Here is a 15,864-nt window from a genome sequence, read left to right as displayed (position 1 = left end):
AAAAAGGGGGTGAACCACAGTGTCAAAGGCAGCTGAGAGGTTGAGGAGGATTAGAATGGAGTAGAGGCTACTGGATTTGGCAAGAAGGAGGTCACTGGTGACCTTAAAGAGGGCAGTTTCCAAAGAGTGAAGGAAGAGGAAGGCAGATCAGAGGGGGACAAGGAGAGAATTGCAGAAGAGGAAGCAGAACCTGTGGGTGTATACAACTCATTCCAGGGGTTAGAAGAAGAATGGTATTAGGCAGATGGGGTGGTAACTGGGGGAGGCGGGGGAAGGGGGGAAAGGGAGGCATTTTTAAGGACAGGGAATATAAAAGCATGTTTGAAAGCAGAGGAAAGAAGCCACTGGAAAATGAACGGTTGAAGACTATGGCCAGGAAGGGAAGAAAGGAGGGAAGCAAGGTGTGAAGGGATCATAAGGTTTTCACAGAGTGTAACAGGAGGCACCAGTGGAAGGGCTAGATTTCAGGAGATGAGACATTACCTCTTGAGATTCTGCTGGGAAAGATAGGAGAGTAGAAGAATCACTCAGTCAATCGTATTTATTGAGTCCTTAATGTGTGCAGAGCACTGTACTAAGCGCTTGGGAGAGTTCGATATAACAATTTACAGATACATTCCCTGCCCACAGTGAGCTTACAGTCAGGAGAGGAGGTAGGATGAGGGAGGGCCTGGAGAGGAGCAGGGGAGCCTTTAAGGAGATCAGGCTTGATGGCTTCAATTTTCTCAATAAAGTACGTGGCCAGGTCATTAAGGGCAACAGAAGGCAGAGGAGCTGGGCAAAAATGGGAGACTGGCCGTTGTGAGGAGGGAATTAAATGTCGGGACCAGCTGGACAGGTATGGTAGTCCAGTGCATCTGTAGACAGTAAGCACTCAAAAACTACTGACTGGGTATTTCCTGAGGGTGGTACTGTTACCATGATGGGCTGGGTAGACAAGAATAAACTGGAACTTGAGCCATGGTCAAAGAAACGTGATATCTGGTTGCTGTGTTCTAGAGGGAAAAGAGACCGTGGGAGGTAGCAGGCAGGGGGCACGAGAGAGAGCAGGGAGCACAGGAGTGGGGCAGTGGAGCTGCTGGCAACGGTAAACTAGAATGTAAGCTCCTTGAGGGCAAGGAGCATGTCTACCAATAGTATTATATGTAATCTCCCAAGTGCTCTCCTCTGCACATAGAAAGTGCTCAATAAATGAATGAGCCATAGTATTTTCAAGGGAAAAGAGCAGGATGCCAAAAACAGGAGAAACTGAGCAATCACTCAATGGTATTTGAGCACTTATTGTGTGCAGAGCCCTGTACTACGCACTTGGGAGAGAACAAAATAACAATTTAACTGAGTTGGCAGACACACTTCCTGCCCAAAATGAGCTCACTGCCACAGCTATCATTCTGTCTCCCAGCCAACAGAATGGAGGGAGAGGAATGAGAAGACGATGCTCATTTGTATGAACTGGCATTTTGCCTCTCTATTCCAATTCAGAGGGCTCCTGCAACAGAGGAAATAATACACAATATAACCATTTGTTGAAGACTTTAGAATCCACTGGCTTGATGAACCACTACATTAAAAGATTTCTGAGTAATCATGGACTAGGTATAAGGAATAAATTAATCACCTGAAACAGTAACAGATGACCCTGGCTCGATAATTCCACTGTTTGGTCTCACACAGTACCGGCGGGGTGCTGTAGTCTTCACTTTGAAGCATACTTTCCTGTCTGATGGATTCCGCAGCTTAAGATTTGTAGTGACTACATCTGTGAAGGGGCCTGCAGGATGAAAAAGATGAAAAGCAAAGATCAGTAATGGAATGAATTATGCTTTTGTCTTTGTGTATCTGTACCATCAACACATATCCCAACTAGAGTGAAATTCATGACAAAGTGTCAGCTTATACATATAGCACCCATGTGTCTTCAATTCCAACCAGCAAAGGACCTGAAAGGAAGACAACACAAAGAAACACTCTTCAAATCTCCCTGGAATTCATTCATTCAATTGTATTTATTGAGCACTTACTGAGTGCAGAGCACTGTAGGGAACACCAAAGGAACCTACACATAAAATTCTCTAGGAAGATTCCTGGGATTAAAATTGGCTCAATGTTTTCCATTTGTTTACCAAGTGAGAAGTAGCATGGCCTAGTGAAAAGAGCATGAGCCTGGGGGGCAGAGGACCTGAGTTCTAATCTCAAGCTTTCCACTTGCCTGCTGTGTGTGACCTTGGCAAGCCACTTGTCTTCTCTGTGGCTCAGTTACCTCATCTGCAAATGGGGATTAGGACTGTGAGTCCCAAGTATGACATGGACTGTGTTCGACCTGATTAGGCTGCATCTACCCTAGCACTTAATACAGTGCCTGGGAGATACTATGCGCTTAACAAATTAAGCAGGAACCCGTTGTTGGGTAGGGACCGTCTCTATATGTTGCCAACTTGTACTTCCCAAGCGCTTAGTACAGTGCTGTGCACACAGTAAGCACTCAGTAAATACAATTGAATGAATGAATGAATGATTGTAAAAAGAAAAACCTTAGCCCTATCCTCTGGAAAATTATCTTCCTTCCTCAACTCATTTTTATTACTGTACCTCAAGGCCTAAACCTGACAAAAAATCATCATCTGTGTCAGTATCAAGGAGAGATGCAGCACCGACAAAAACAAGTCCCAGGCTTGCAAGGTCAATAGAAACATTTCTCCAAAATGCAGCCTCTTTAACCTCTTTAAAGGAGGCAGAATGCACACACTCACACTACTCTTTGATCAATCCTCTCAAAGCTACCCTGCTTCTTTCTCATTTCCTACAGACCACTTCCCACCCTTCCTTGAATGATGATGATGGCATTTGTTAAGTGCTTACTATGTGCACAGCACTGTTCTAAGCGCTGGATGAAGTACGTGGCAATGCCTTAACTATATATGTGTTGTATAGGCCACTAGGACCTCTTCCATCCTTCTCAAGGGGAGTGCTAACCTTCTCTCCTTTCATACGAGACCCCTCCCCCAACACAGAAGCCCTCAGAAGATGCCCAGTCACAGCCATCCAAACAGAAGGTCAAAGACAAGGAGCTGGAGCATTATATGCACCTACGCACTACTGAATCCCTACAAATCCAAATCCAAAGCCTCAGGAACTATCCCCACACAGAGAAGCTGTTCTCCTATCTAATTAGAACTGCAAAGGGGGACCATTGAGGCAATGCCTCCATCATGCAATCGTTCAGCTCCTTGCCACTACATCAATCATAATTGAGCACTTACTATACGCAGAACATTATCCTAAGTGCTTGGGAGGGTACAAAGCAACAGAATTAGCAGACACATTTCCTGCTCTTAATGAGATTACAGTCTAGAGACACTGTATAATAATGATAATTGTGGCATTTACTGAGCACTATGAGCCAAGCATTGTACTAAGCACTGGGGTGGTTACAAGCAAATTGAGTTGGACACAGTACCTGTCCCACAGAGGGCTCACATTCTTAAACCTCACTTTACAGATGTTGTAACTGAGGCACAGAGAAGTTAAGTGGCTTGCCTATGGTCACACAGCACACAAGTGCTGTGAGCCTCAAGTGGAACATGGACTGTGTTTGTACTTCCCAAGCGCTTAGTACATTGCTCTGCACACAGTAAGCGCTCAATAAATATGACTGATTGATTGATTGACTGTGTCCAACCTTGTATCTATCCAGGAGCTAAGTACAGTGCTGGCACACAGTGTGTTTAACAAATACAGTTTAAAAAAACCTGGTGATTGAATATATGGGTTAAACAAGAGAAAGATGAGTCGGGTATAACTTCCAAGATTATGGGTTTGTGAGACAGGGAGAATGGTAGGGTTGTCTACAGCGACGGTGAAAAAGGGGAGAATGTGGTTTGGGTGGGAAGATAAGCAGTTCTGTTTTGGACATGCTAAATTTGAGGTGTCAATGGGACACACAAGTAAAGATGTCCAGAAAGCAAGAGGGAATGTGGGACTGCCTAGGAGAGGGGTATACTTGGGAATCACCCATGTGCAGATGGTAGTTGAAGCTGTGACAGCAAAGGAGTTTTCCAAGGGAGTGGGTGTGGATGGAAAATTGAAGGAGACCCAGAACTGATCTTTGATGGAGCCCAAGGTTAGAGGGAGGGGGGCACAGGAGGATCCAGTGAAAGATACTGAGAAGGAGCAGCCAGAACGATAGAAAACCCAAGAGATGATGGGGTCAGTGAAAGCAAGGTTAGGTAGGGTTTTCAGAATGGGGTGGTCCACAGCTTTTCGACATCTTTGGTAAGAAAGATACTGGATCTACTTTTTTTTAAGCCTTCACTGAAAATTAGCACCATGCCTTGTCCATGCATTCCTTATTCTAGGAAAAAATTGAAAATTTTCAGAATTTAGAAGGAATTGTGTTACTAACACCAATATGGTCTATTTGTTTTCAAATGTATTGTAAAATATTTAACAAAATATGTTTTTCATTTTGTTCAGTGCATCATTTGATGAAAAATAAGCACTTCGTAGAGTTACTGGAAAATGGCTCAAGGCAGAAGACAGATTTAACAGAATACTTATGTGATGCAACACTACTGATTTTCACCTGGAAACTTTCATATGTCACTGAAATCTGAAGTGCTCAAGACAGTCTCTGGTAATTAAATATTCTCTGTCTTGGAACTCCTTTTTTCTTTTCCCTTTCCCATTCGAGGCAGATCTAATTTAATTCTTATTCTTTACTTGGAGCTAAAAAGATTAACTGTGCTTCCCTCTCCTTTATCTTTCCTTGTCAGCCAACTTGATTGTATATAATTATATTTATTCAACTGAGCAAAAAGTACTACAAGTAAAGACAAACTTACAAGCCCAGGAAAATGCAAAAATCAATGGTATTTATTGAGCACCACCTGTGTGCAGAGCATTTTACTAAGCCCTTGGGATAGTGAACTGATAGGCATGATCCCTGCCCTAAAGGAAGATCAAATCGAGTGCAGACAGGCACAAATGTGGATAGACATGCAAGTTAAATTCTTACTAAACTGACATTTTCCTGAAGCCTCCAAAATTGCTGGAAAATTTCCAGGCACATCTATTCAATCCCTAAGAGGAATCAAACAACCAAACCTCACATCAACATAGAAAACTGAAGCTACATACTGAGGGAAGTAATGTCCAGAAATATGACAGTAGAATATTTTTCTGTGAAATAATTTTTTTAGCAAATTGATACTGAGATTACTCCAGCTATAAAACAACTAAGAGCTTACTGTATGCAGAGCCACTGCGCTAAGTGTTTGGGAGAGTGAAAGAAAATTAGTAGTGGAAGAAATATGTTAAAATAAATAACATGGAAGAAGCAGCAGGGGTATCAGGATACAACCATTAGGAGTTATGGGGTGGGGGGGGGGGGTGGTATACCCAAGTGCTTAAGTAATGCAGTTGGGGGACAGTATGATATGAGAAACCAGGACAGGGCTCCTGAAGGAGGGGTAATTTCAAAAGGGCTTTGAAAATGTGGACGGCAGTGGTCGGCCAGATATGAAGGGGAGGGAGGGAGTTTCAGGGAGGAAAGAGAGTTGTGAGCGAGATGTGCACAGTGGGAAAAGTGAGAATGAGAAAGTACACTGGCTTAAGAGGCACAGAACATGCAACCTGGGGTGTAGTGGGAGAAAAAAGAGCAGAGATAGGAGGGACAAGAGTTGATTGACTGCCTTAAAGTCGAGAAGTGTCTACTTGACTGCAAAGGAATGGGCAACAGTCAGAATGCTTGAGAAATGCAGAGACTTATGCAGAGTGATGCTTCAGAAAAATGATCCCTCTAGACTGTAGGCTAATTGTGGGCAGGGGAATGTGTCTACCAACTCCATTATATTGTACTCTTCCAAGTGCTTATTCAAGCGCTTCTCAATAAGCGCTGAGAAGCAGCGTGGCTCATTGGAAAGAGCTCGGGCTTTGGAGTCAGAAGTCATGGGTTCAGATCCCGGCTCCTCCAATTGTCAGCTATGTGACTATGGGCAAGTCACTTAACTTCTCTGTGCCTCAGTTACCTCATCTGTAAAATGGGGATTACAAATGTGAGCCCCCCGTGGGACAACCTGATCACCTTGTAACCTCCCCAGCGCTTAGAACAGTGCTTTGCACGTAGTAAGTGCTTAATAAATGCCATCATTATTATTATTATTATTATTAATATATACAACTGATTGAAAAAATGATCCAGACATCAAGGAGGCTGCCATAGTAAAGTCAGGATATGACAAGTGCTCTCTGCTTGAAGTGCTATTTCAGTCTGTCACCAGTTCTATCTTCACAATATCTCTAAAATTTGCCCATTCTTTCCATCTAAACTGCTACCGCGCTGGTCCAAGCACTAGTCATTGCCCATGTAAACTACTGCATCTGCTTTCTTGCTGACCTTCCCCGCCACCAGCCTCTTCTGTCTAGTCCCTACTTCGTTCTGCTACCCATGTCATTTTTCTGAAGGGGAAAGAAGTCATTCTCCTCAAACCTCCCCACTCCTCAAAAACCTCCAATAGGGTTCCCCACCCATATCTGCATTCAAGGCGCTCAATCAGCTCTGTGCATTCTACCTATTCTCGCTCCTTTCTCTTTCATCCCAGTCAGCACACATCACTCCTCTAACACCAACCTCACTGTGCCTCAATCTTCTCTCTCCTTTATCAACCCCTTGCTCACACCCTCACTCCTCCCTGGAAATCTTAACACTTGTCAGATCGGATGGACTGTCTCTCTCCCCATCTCTGAAGCCCTACTCAAGGTCTGTCTCCACCAGGAGGCCATCTCTGACTAATCTCTCACCTCCCCACTTTATTCTCCCTCCATTCTGCAACACCTGTGCCCTTAATAATAATGATGTCACGGTGTGCCAAGCACCATATTAAGCACTGGAGTAAATACAAGACAATCACATCACACACAATCCCTGCTCAACATGGGACTCACAGTCTAAGGGGTAAGGGGACCGGTGATCCCCATTTTAAAAATGAGGAAACTGAGGCCAGGGAAGTTATGTGACTTGCCCAAGATCATACAGCAGGGAAGTGGAGGAGTCATGATTAGAAACTGACTCCAAGACCCACGCTAAGCCACGCTGCCTCAAGCACTTTGATATTCACCCTATCCCTACAACACATATGGATAAATCCCTGTACGATGTTCCTAACCCTAGATGAAATTTATTTTCGCATCTATCTCCCTCATCAGACTACAAAGTCCTTAATGGAGGAGATCACATCTACCTACTCTATTGCATTCTCCCAGGCCTTTCTTACAGTGCTCTGCACATAGCAAACACTCAATACATGGCATTAACTCACTGAACTGGTATAGTGGTATTTTTGTAATGAGAAAGAACATATCTCAATGTAATCTGAAGATATATTCCTAAAGGGGTTGAATGAATTGTGGAATTATTGAGATTAAGCAGGTAAACAAATAGCAGAGCAGCATTGCCTAGTGGAAGGAGCATGGGTCTGGGACTCTGAGGATCTGGGTTCTAAACCAGGCTCCACCACTTGCTTGCTGTAACCTTGGGCAAGTCACTTAACTTTTCTGGGCCTCAGTTTCTTCATCTGTAAAACGGGGATTCAATGCCATCTTTCCCACCTTATTAGATTTTGAGCCCCATCTGGGATCGGGACTGTGTCCGATCCGATTATCTTGTACTCATCCCAGAGCTCAGTACAGTGCTTAACACATAAAAGCACTTAAATACTACTATTAGCACTATTATCATTATTAAAATTACACTCCATTCTGCTTCAAGAAGCAACTTTGGTTATAACTGATGTGGCAATTAATAAACAAATAAAGCTTTTCTACTTCCAGTGGCTTTTATTTATCCATGCTCTCCCTATATCTGCTGCCTCCTCTCTTTGCCCAATTATATAACTGTGAGTTTCCAATAAATGTTTTGTTGGAATAATTCAACTGAGGAATTAATCCAATGATTACACTTAGCACAAGAAAAAACTCAAACTAATTTTCTTAAGGTATTTGAACGGAATCTTTTATTTTCAGTCCAATCTAATTTTATCAAAATTAAATGGATTTTACCCAAAATTTCTATTTCATCCATTTTCATATTAATTGATTATTGTACAAGTGTACCAAGGCATTAACTGCATTTTGGGAGTCATATATAATATTGGTATAACTTATACATGTGCTCAAAATTTAACTAATTGAAAAGAAAAAAAAAGATTGACTAAATAGACTTTAGTCATTGACCACAATGGATTTTGGAAATTATACCCAAAGGTGTCCAATAAAACAGTGATTATTTATAAACATTTTAAAGCACTAGCTCCATTTGCTAAATATACTTTCCACTAAATGTAATACATTTGAACTAATAATTCTAAATCTCAAAACAATGAATGGAAGTCATTTTTCAAGTGAAACAAAACCTCAGTCATTTCACTGTGGTGTAGTTCAGATGGTTTACTCAATTCTGTCCTCTCATATACTAAAATACCATATTTTTTCTATCAACTTTTACAAGATTTTACAAGTTAATTAACACCTACAAATTTCTAAGGAAAATGTAATTAAAATGGAAAATGAGGGCACTACATGTGGCCAAATAATAGCACAATATTTCATTTTTAGCACTTACATATTTACATAATTTTGTACTTGTTTACTAGGCTTTCTTAAATCATAACTGAAATACCAGGACCAATAATGAAGAAAAAACTGAATACATGGTCTATCAATTCAAATATAATTTTTCTTATATTGTGAGCCTGTGTGAGACAAGAATTGTCTGACTGATTGCCTTCTATCAGGGTCAATGCTTAGCACCTAGGATACCATAATTATTATAAATATTTCCAATACACAAATTAAAATGGATCACAATTCAAAAACTGAACAATTTTTGGTGTAGAGGTAATCACAAAACATTTCAGCTAATTAAATGCAAATTTGCCATTTTCCTTTCTAAAGCAAAATAAAAACTAGAATGAACTGATCTGCAAATCCTGTTTATCTAATTAGTGAAAAAGCACCCTGTTTACAATAGCTTCCCTAGGTAGTCTCACTAGCTTTGAATTTTTTTTACCCACTAAAACAACTAGACTATCCTTATAAATGAAGCTTTAAAAAATGGAGGTCATTGATTAAATTATAAATGATATAATTACTACTAAATGCTTATGAGCCAGAGAAAATTAAATAGGCTTTTATTAAAGATCTGAAAATTATTATAAACATTCAACATGACAAGACGAATGTTAACTTAACAAGCTGTTCAAGTTAACCTTTCCCGAAGCTGTCTCGGATGAGTAATTTTCCAATTCCTGCATATTTTCTCATGAATACGACTGCTACAAAATATTAGTAAGTCTAATAAATATTTTGCCTCAAAAGTACACTGAAATATGTTCTCACTGTTCAAGCCAAATGAGAATTATTCCAGTGTTTTGTCATTTAACCTGAGTTTTTAAAATGCTATTTGTAAACTGATACAAAAGTTATATTAAATATTGGATGGTTGCCAGGTATATGACAATTAAATTGCTGGTTGGTGATCTATGGATGCAACAGGACTTTGACCAATCACTATCCATCCTATTGTTTTCCCGGAGAAGCAAGAACAGGGCCAAGGAGAAAAGTCCCCCAGGGGAGCTCTTTCTGTGTGCAGAAAACAGTACTAAGCGACTGGGAGAGTACAATATAACAGAGTTGGTAGACATATTCCCTGACCACAACGAGCTTACAGTCTAATCAAGACTAACTGAGCACTTAACTGCATGCACAGCACCGTACTAAGCACGTGGAAGTGCACGATAATCCATTAACCGTATATATTGAGCACTTACTGTGTGCAGATTTCTATATTAAGCATTTGGGAGAGTACAAGTGTAGGCAGGGAACATGTCTGTCAATTCAAATACTGTACTCTCCAAAGCACACAGTAAGCACCCAAATACCACTGACAGTGATATAATGCAGTAGAGTAGGTAGACACCATCCCTGAACACATGAAGAGCTTACATTCTAAAAGGGGAGACAAACAACAGAGAGGAATTAGGGATAGGGGAAATAGTGGACTGTAGGGATGTGTACATAAATGCTGTGGGACTAGGGAAGCAAACTACTTAAATAGTACACTAGAGGCACATCCCTGCCAAGTGCACAGACAAAACAAAGGGGAGAGTGTTAGGGGAAATTAAGGCCTAGAAAGGGAAGGCCAAATGAAAGGCTAGTTCCCCACAAGCAGTTTCTCACTGGTCTTCCTCTCCCAACTCTCTTGGATTGGTCCTCTCCATCCACTTTTTTAGACATACACCATCATTTGGAGGAGTTCAAGATTAGTATTCTTAAATGCATCATTCATTCATTCATTCAATCGTATTTACTGAGTGCTTACTGGATGCAAAGCATTATACTAAACACTTGAGAGAGTACAGTACAACAACAAACACATCCCCTACCCACAGGAAGCTCATGGTCTAGAGATGGAGACAGACATTAATACAAATAAATAAATTACAGATATATACATATGTGCCTTGGGGTCAGAAGGGAGGATGAATGAAAGGAGCAAGTCAGGATAACGCAAAAGGGAGGAGGAGAAGAGAATGGCTTACGGAAGACTTCTTGGAGGAGATGTGCCTTCAATAAGACTTTTAAGTGGGAGAGAGCAATTCTCTCTCTGACATGAGAAGGGAGGTTGTACCAGGCCAGAGGATAGACAAGATCAAGGTACAGTGAGAAGGTTAGCGTTAGAGGAACCAAGTGTGCAGGCTGGGTTGTAGTAGGAAAACAGCGAGGTGGGGTAGGAAGGGACAAGGTGGATTGAGTGCTTTAAAGCCAACGGTAAAGAGTTTTTGTCTGATGCAGAGGTGGATGGGCAGCCACTGGAATTTCTTGAGTGGAGAAACACGGTCTGAATGTTTTTGAAGGAAAATGATTTGGGCAGCAGAGTGGAGTACGGACTGGAGCAGGGAGAGACAGGAGGCAAGGAGGCCAGCTAGGAGGCTGATACAATAATCAAGGTGGGATAGGATGGCTTAGTGGAAAGAGCATAGGCCTCAGAGTCAGAAGTCGTGGGTTCTCAATTCCAGCAACGCCACTCATCAGCTGTACGACTTTGGGCAAGTCACAACTTCTCGGTGCCTCAGTTCTCTCAGCTGTAAAATGGGGATTAAGACTGTGAGTCCCCCATGGGACCACCTCACTACCTTGTATCTACCCCTGTGCTTGGAACAGTGCTTGGCACATAGGAAGCAATTAACAAATACCATTATTATTATTATTATTATAAATGGTTGCATTAATGTGGTAGTAGCATGGAGACAAAGGGGCAGATTTTAGCAATGTTGTAAAGGTAGAACTGATAAGATTTAGTGATGGCTTGAATATGTGGGCTGAATGAGAGAGAGGAGTCAAGGATAATGCCAAGCCTGGAAACTTGTGAGACAGGAAGGATGGTGGTGCCGTCATGGTGGTGATGATGGGAAAGTAAGTGGGAGGACAGGGTTTCGGTGGGGAGATGAGAAGTTCAATTTTAGCCATATTGTTTGAGTGATAGGAGGATATCCACGTAGAGACTGCAGAGCGGGAGAGAGATCAGGGCTGGAGATGTAGATTTGGGTGTCACCAATAGAGAGATGGTAGTTGAAGACATGTGAGTGAATGAGTTTTCTAAAGGAGTGGGGTAGATAGAGAATAGAAGGGGATCCAGAACTAAATGCTGAGGAACACCCACAGTTAGGAGACGGGAGGCAGAAGAGGAACCCGTGAAAGAGACTGAGAATGAGTAGCCAGAAAGACAGGAGGAGAACCAGGAGAGGACAGCGTCGGTGAAGCCGAGGTTGGATAAGTCTAAGAATCTAAGACACCTCCTGCCAAATGGTGTGGAAGGGTATTCATGGCAGCTACTGCAGCAGGAGAAAGGCACAGCACGAAGCTTGTTCTAATTAGATTCCCACGCAATGCAAATGAACTGAAAAAACACTAATGTTAAATGAGCCTTTGATTTTGTTTGGAAAAAAAGTCTCAGTCACTAGTATCTGCTTTGAGTGCCTACTGTGCTCAGAGAATGGAACTATGATCATGGGAGAGTACAGGAGTTATTAGACCCGGGGCCTCCCTAAAGTAGTTTACAATTCAATGGGAAAGACAGCTAGTAAAATACTTTAGAAAGGGGAAAAAGGAAAGGGAGAGGAATACAGCCAGAGTTAGTGTTAATTCACAGGGTACACACCCAAGTGCCCCAGGAGGTTGTGAGTATATAAATACATAGGCAGTGCAGAAATGCTGAAGTGACAATTGGTGAGGCTATAATCTGGGGAAATTAGATATTAATCAGCAAAGGCCTCCTGGAGAGGATGTGATTTCAGAAGGGCTCTGAAGACAGGGAATGCAGTGTTTTACATCTACAAACTCAAAGAAGTTTGGATAGATCCATGAATGAAAAGTCTACACAGTTATTATATGGAAAGTTAAAGATACTATAAATTACCTCTCACTTTCTAACCAGGAGAATAACATCATGTTATTTATTCCTCCTAGAAACACTTGTGCCACTGATAATCACCTGGATGTCCAATTGGTGTAATCTGAAGATTTATCATCTCATGTTACCTTTTCAAACATTACCTGACAGCAACCATCCTTATTCACCCATATAAAACAACCTGCTCCAAATTTGGGAGCGAGTTAATAATAAAAATCATGAATCAATTATCAAAAACTTTAACCTGGCCAGCTCATTTCTCTTTCAAACACAAAAACATATTCACTATTAAAAGAATTTTGAATCCACTGTGGGAAACCAGGACCTGACTGCCAGTTTTAAATGCACTCTATACTAAGTGATTCAATTTTTAGACCATTTTTTTTAAAGGACCGGAAGAATTCACAATGATGTTTAAGTTTTTTTGTATTTCTATGGTATTTGTTAAAGCACATACTTTGTCCCAACCACTACACTAAATGCTGGGGTAGTCAAGTTGGAAACATTCCCTGTCCCAAATGGGACTCACTGCCTAAATAGGAGGGAGTAGGACAAACTCCATTTTATAAATGAAATATTTGCCCAAGATCACAAAGTAGCCAGTGTCAGAGCCGAGATTAGAACCCAGGTCCTCGGACTCGAGGCCTTACCAATACGCTACGCTTCCCTAGTTCTTCTAGACTGTGAGCCCGTTGTTGGGTAGGGACCGTCTCTATATGTTGCCGACTTGTACTTCCCAAGCGCTTAATACAGTGCTCTGCACACAGTAAGCAGTCAATCAATACGATTGAATGAATAGTTGAGCCCATATTATTGCGAATGGTATTTACTGAGCACTTATGGCGGAGCACTACACTAAGCATATGGGAGAGAAACAGTATCAACAGGCTGAAGACAGGATAGGAAATCATCGGTTTGAGTCTTGCAATTTATAATGAAAAAGTCACAAGCTCGGGAAAACAAAAGAGCAATAGTTGAAGAGTTGTGCAAAACTTCCTTTCAAATACTGGTCTCCTTATGTCATCTGCATCCAAGCGATGTGATTGAGACAACTATTAAAGTTATTAATTAAAGGCAGCATGACCAAGTGAAAAAAGCATGGGACTGGAAATCAGCAGACTTAGGATCACATTCCCACTCTACTCCCAGCCTGTTGTGTAACCATGGGCAAGCCACTTAACCCTCTGTGTGCTTGTCTCAACTGAAAAATGGGGATAAAACACCTACTTTCCCTACCTCTTTTATTGTGAGCCTTGAATGGGATTAGGACTGTGTCCCATCTGATTGTACTGTCATCTACTCCAGCCTTAGTGCAGTGCTTCCTTCCCTTCCCCACACCACCTGTATATATATATATATATATATGTTTGTACACACTTATTACTCTATTTATTTATTTGTTTTACTTGTACATATCTATTCTATTTATTTTATTTTGTTAGTATGTTTGGTTTTGTTCTCTGTCTCCCCCTTTTAGACTGTGAGCCCACCGTTGGGTAGGGACTGTCTCTATATGTTGCCAATTTGTACTTCCCAAGTGCTTAGTACAGTGCTCTGCACATAGTAAGTGCTCAATAAATACGATTGATGATGATGATGATGATAGTAAGTGTGTAAGACTATTATTAAAAAAATTCCAGCTCCACATTTAGTCCAGTTACGCCTCCAATCATGATTCTTCCAAGGGACCCAAGAAAACTTTTTGGGTTTTTTACGGTATTTGCTAAGCATATATTAAGTGCCACACACTGAACTAAGCACTCTAGTACTTAGTAAAATGTTTGGCTCATAGTAAGCATGTAACAATATTCCATTATCAACATCCTAGCAGCTGAGAAGATTAGGAAAGAAAATCCAATGACTTGACTCACCCCATGAATTCTCTTCTCACCTATGGTACCCCCATTGATAAGAATGGAGAGGGTTAAGAAGGGAATTTAGCAATCTAGTTTTAACTCCAATGGCATAATTAAGTTATCCCTTTGGGGAGTGGAAAATTCCCTGCATTGCTTATTGGTGATTTAATTCCCTCCTAAAAAGTATATAACCAAAACGTTTAAGGAATTACTTCTCTAAAGAGCTTGGGACCTAATATGGTTTCCTACCTGTTTGAAGCTGCACGACTGTAAATGAGAACCATGGATTTCTTTGCAATTTATAATTTTCATCTTTCTTTAAATTACGGTGAGACTTCACTTCTTGTTCATGAGTACAGTCAACTCTATTAATTCTCTTGCAGTCTGCCTCACCAAACTGAGTCAGACACTCTGACTTAATTCCATTTGTAAGTTTCCAGGTCAAGTTTATTTCTAGAAAGTTAATAATATGTACCATCTTCCAACAAAACTTCTTACATCAGGCATATGTACTGTAATCCATAAAAGATGGTAAATTTTCAATAAACACTAGAGCTTCCAACTAACTGCAACTTTAAAGGGCAAATGGTTGAATGAGATACACTGGTACTTTGCTTTCAACAAAATCATAGTTCAGTTCTTTCAAGATTTTCCTCTTCTTCCCGCATTTAAACTCAAGGTGCCTCAACCAGCTCCCAAATAACACTAAAAAAACAGCTACTAGAACTGAAATATTTACAGTATTATAGAGAGACAGATTCCCCTCTGTTTATTCAAAACTAGACTAAATTCATATAATTTAACTGATTTCTACTTCCATAAACATCAAAATCAGGTCATACTTCCCCAAAGAGCAATATTTAAGCCTGGGGCATGAGGCCCACCAAATCTCTTTGGCTGATTCATGAAAAACATAAACTGGCCTTGCACGGTAGCAGTGTGGTCTAGTGGGAAGACATTTGCCTGGAAGTCAGAGGACCTAGGTTCTAATTCTGCCTCCGCCACTTTGTCTGTTGTGTGCTCTTGGCCAAGTCAGTTGACTTCTCTGTGCCTGTGACATCAGCTGTAAAATGGGGATTAAGACTGCGAGTCTCACGTGGGACATGGACTGTGTCCAACCTGATTACCTTGTAATCTACCCTAGTGCCGTATCTGGCACACAGTTAGCACTTAAATACCACTAAAAGGAAAGAAAAAATGGTCCTTTTTCCCCTTCCCTCCTGCATGAGAAGAATAAATAAACAGTACATGTTGGGACAGAATTTTCTTTCATCTTCTGCCCATTCTAAACAAGGTGACAGGCACTATGGAGGGAGAAGCAGCGCGGCTTAGTGGACACAGCACAGGCTCGGGAATCAGAGGTCATGGGTTCTAATCCCAGCTCCTCCAATTATCAGCTGTGTGACTTTGGGCAAGTCATTTGACTTCTCTGTGCCTCAGTTACCTTATCTGTAAAATGGGGATTAAGACTGTGAGCCCCATGTGGGACAACCTGATTACCTTGTATCTACTTCAGCGCTTGGAACGGTGCCTAGCACACAG

General features: G+C 41.2%; 1 protein-coding gene and 1 non-coding gene across 3 annotated transcripts in view; both read right to left on the bottom strand.

Moving 5' to 3' along the window:
* VAPA (VAMP associated protein A) overlaps positions 1-15,864 on the bottom strand; it is a 63,440-nt gene that overhangs the window by 22,569 nt on the left and 25,007 nt on the right. For both annotated transcript variants that reach the window (XM_038747159.1, XM_038747160.1), the window contains exon 2: positions 1,619-1,771. In XM_038747159.1, the coding sequence (XP_038603087.1) occupies positions 1,619-1,771 (153 nt within the window). The remainder of the gene's footprint in view (positions 1-1,618; positions 1,772-15,864) is intronic.
* Positions 2,867-2,995, bottom strand: LOC119929426. Its single transcript, XR_005451549.1, has one exon. It is a non-coding gene; the product is annotated as a U6atac minor spliceosomal RNA (small nuclear RNA).

The sequence above is a fragment of the Tachyglossus aculeatus genome, chromosome 5, assembly GCF_015852505.1.
Source record: "Tachyglossus aculeatus isolate mTacAcu1 chromosome 5, mTacAcu1.pri, whole genome shotgun sequence".
Lineage (NCBI taxonomy): Eukaryota > Metazoa > Chordata > Mammalia > Monotremata > Tachyglossidae > Tachyglossus > Tachyglossus aculeatus.
The sequence above is the reverse complement of the archived record's forward strand: the minus strand, read 5'-3'. Positions and strand labels throughout refer to the sequence as shown.